The 3,814-nt window shown below is 37.5% G+C and overlaps 1 protein-coding gene across 1 annotated transcript; it reads right to left on the bottom strand.

Annotated features, from left to right (window-relative positions):
• Positions 1–427: 427 nt before the first annotated feature.
• PCYT1A (phosphate cytidylyltransferase 1, choline, alpha) lies at positions 428–1,616 on the bottom strand. The gene has a single exon (XM_031966004.1). The coding sequence runs from the start codon at positions 1,600–1,602 to the stop codon at positions 532–534; it is 1,071 nt and encodes a 356-aa protein (XP_031821864.1). The 5' UTR covers positions 1,603–1,616; the 3' UTR covers positions 428–531.
• Between the last annotated feature and the right edge of the window lie 2,198 nt (positions 1,617–3,814).

Below are 3,814 nucleotides of genomic sequence, written 5' to 3'. Positions count from 1 at the left end.
TTTCAGGTAAAGTTACAAATCTCATTTGGAAAGAACTAAAAACATCATCTGGTCTATGACCTACTTTTTAAACTATGGGTCATAACTCCATATGAGGTCTCCTACCTAAATATGGGCGTAGGGAAATAATGATGATCAATAAATGTTTGATTTGTATTCCTATTTTATATATCTATATACCCAGAGTCACATAAAAATTTCTCAGGAAAAGAAGGATCACAAGTGGAAAAAAGTTTAACAAGTCCTGGTCTAAGATAATCCCAGTAAGTGGTCATTCACTCTTCACTTTCAGACTCCAAGTGACAAGAATTCACAAGACAACCAATTCTACTTTTGAACATCTGCAACTTTTAGGAAGTTGTTCTTTCCATGTAGCTTAACACTTTTTTAAAATTTAATAGCCTTTTATTTATAGGATATATGCATGGGTAACTTTACATCATTAACAATTGCCAAACCTCTTGTTCCAATTTTTCACCCCCCTTTTCCTCTAAAATCAGGTCCCAAGGTGAGTATCTGCAAATCCTTAACTCACTTCCTAAAAGAAGGTGAGAGGTTCGATGGGGAGGATGGTGGAGAAGTCTTGCCAGAGAAGGGCCATCGAAAAGAGGGAGAAGGGGAGCGTTCACGAGTGGGGCTGTTGCTTGGGCTCTGCTTGGGACTGATGGCTTGAAGCATTCGGCCTTTTCCTTCCTTCAGCATGTGTTTCACTGCTCCTTCTGGACCAAACATCTCCAGGAAGTTTCCAAGGAATTCTCGAGATTTCTCCTCCCACTTCTGAATGAGGTCAGTGCTTTTCTCTTCCACCTTCTGCACAAATTCTTTTGACTTCTCCTCTACATCTTTTACTTTCTTCTTTACTTTGTCTACACGTTCCTGTAAATTATATTTCTTCTCATTGATGAAGCTGACATTGAGTTCCTTGGCAGTGTATCCACGCTGCAGGTTCCGTCTTGCATATACGTCATAGTCCCGAACGATACGGGTGATGATGTCTGATGTGGATATACCCTCTGTCCTCTGTGTTGGCGCGAACATGCCTGCTTCTTTGATATGTTTGTAAACATCATCACTCCCAGCAGAAGAATATGGGATGTCATCATGGGCTACAAAATCAATCCGATGCTCTGCCAAGAATTCAGGTGTTAATGTCCAAGGAGCATTTCTCACCACTTCATCCACATAGCGGCAGTGTTGAACTGCATCATAGCGTTCGTTTTCGTTCATCACTGTGAAGCCCTTGAAATTATGTGTCAGTTCATCACTGCAAACTCCCACGATAAGGTACGTGTTAGGGAATAGATTCTTTGCTTGCATCAGGGCCCGGGCATGACCAGAGTGAAATAAATCAAATATGCCATCAGCATAAACCCTTACAGGTCGATCATAAGGAGTCCCTCTTCTGGCCTCCTCCAAAGTTACTCTGATATACGGCTTACTGAAGTCAATTTCAACTTCATCTGAAAATGGGGCTGGCTCCTTTAAGCCAAAGCAGCCAGGCATTTTGGCAAGAACCCCATCTTCTTCTGTTGCCTCATTGGGTCCAGTTGATTCTCTCCTCCTCTTCTTCAAATTCAATTTGGTTGAATTCGTTGTATCCATTTTCTCTACCTCTAATCTTCCAGAGTGTTCTGTCTCAGAGCCCTGTTGATGTTCCAGAGAAAATTCCTCTTTTGCTCCAAGAGCTTCCTTCATTTATGTGATCTCCCAAAGGTTAACTCCGCCTTCTGGAGGGAGAGGGATTCTGGGTTATCTCCCAGAGTACTCTCTGGTCCTGAGAGAGGTGTGAATTCAGACTAAGCCAGCCCTGAATTCTCGGCCTGAGAGAGGTGTGAATTCAGACTAAGCCAGCCCTGAATTATGGTCCTGAGAGAGGTGTGAATTCAGACTAAGCCAGCCCTGAATTCTCGTGTGAACTCCATTGAGTACTTAGATACTTGAGCTCTCTAAAGGTGTGAACACAAGCATTGTTCAATCAATTCCACTTAGTATCTTGTTTCAAGTTCTGGCCCAAAATAGAATTATTTATAATAGATTAAATAGATTAAAATAAATAGATTAAATTAACTCCAATGTCTTTAACACTTTGTAAAGAAATGTCTCAACACTTTAGTAAAGATTCCAACACTACAGACTAAAAGAGATAAGGACTCTGCCAATTGTAATTTCTTAAAAACTTTATCCTTTGCTTCAAAAAAGCATTTTTTTCTTTCTCCTCCCAAATAAAAAAAATCAATCTCATATGAGGAGAGTCCCAGATTACTTCTGGGGACAGTTCTAATTCTTTAACAAAACAATAGGCATACATTTGGTCCAAGGCAATTTAGTCTCTTAATATTAATTTAGTAATCTGTTTCTTAAGAATCTGATATATTCTTTCCACTTTTCCTGATGAAGGGAGATGCCCAGATGTATGGGATTGCCACTCAATTTTCAATCCCTTCCCATTATTCCCTTTATCAGAATCAATAGTCTCTGTCAACCCATACTTAGTACAATTTGTTCTAATTTTATTTCACTAACTCCTCTCAAAACAGAAGAGACCAGGGGAAAGCTTCCATCCATCCCCATAGGTGTCATTTTATTAAAATCTAACCTGAATATTTATTGTTGGAGCCAGGTTCCCTCCTTCCAGAGGGATATTTCCTTAATATCCTCTTATTTATCTTCAGACATATTACACAAATACAATTTGTTCTGCAATTACACACATTACTATATGTCAATTTTTTTTTTTTTGCTTTTACTTCTTTGTTAAAGGGAAAAAGCAAGATGAACCTCAAGATTCAGAATACAGGTAATATATAAATAATTTTGGACCAAATTTTACAAAATTTACACCATATATCCAACAGAGCTGACAAAATTTTAAAACATATCTCATTTAATTTTTACAAATTCCCCAATCTACAATTTAGAAAGCAAAATAGTACTTAAATATATTTCATTTAATTAGAAGATACACACATGTGATCTCTTTGGTAAATTACCAGAGAACCAAAATGTTTAACTTAAAATTAAATCAAACACAGATTTAAATTTCTAGTAACAATACTTCAATATTAATGTACACATATTTCCAAAAATCTTATACCAGAATAAAAAAGCTACAATTTTAGCATGCACTAGTTAATAATAATTATCTCATACAATTTCAGAATCAGAATTCCAATTTAAATACACATATTCCCAAAATTTAAGGGGTCAGAAAACTGCTCTTTCAGCTCATCTCCAGGGCTTTAAGAATTTAGTGGAATTTAGGACCCTGGAGGAGAGCGTCTGAGAAATTTGGACCCAGAACAGATTCTATAAACCTGAAAAATTTGGAAAATCCCAGAGAGGGTGGATTTTTTACCTTATGTAGTTTTTCTGTAAGCCCCAAGTTCTGGTCCTCAGAAGGCTTTTAGTCATGAAAATTACACCTTTAAAAACACTAACTTAACCTAGCTGATTGAGAGTGTCAAGCAACTTTAAACCGTCTCAAAACCCCAGAATCTGCCAAAATGGTTTAGCAGTTCTGTAACTTACTATCTCTCCAGACTCAAATTGGCCAATTTTAGGTCCACAGAAAGGTCAGTTATTTTCTTTTTGGTGTGACAGTTAAACTTTCCCCATTTCAGAAATAGTCTTTCCTCTCTCTCTAGCTAAAAGCACAAGTCCAATTATGTACAAAATAAGCAGCTAGATCCTTTCCTTTGTAATGGGACTGACTGAAACACAGAAGATAAAACCTCTAACATAGTAATGTTATTTTGTTCTTCTTTGAGAACAAGGGACAAAAATCCATCAAAATACCTAGCTGGTCTGGGTATCC

The sequence above is a fragment of the Sarcophilus harrisii genome, chromosome 1 (genome assembly GCF_902635505.1).
Source record: "Sarcophilus harrisii chromosome 1, mSarHar1.11, whole genome shotgun sequence".
NCBI classification, from domain to species: domain Eukaryota; kingdom Metazoa; phylum Chordata; class Mammalia; order Dasyuromorphia; family Dasyuridae; genus Sarcophilus; species Sarcophilus harrisii.
Note: the sequence above shows the minus strand (reverse complement) of the source record. Positions and strands in the feature narration are given on the sequence as shown.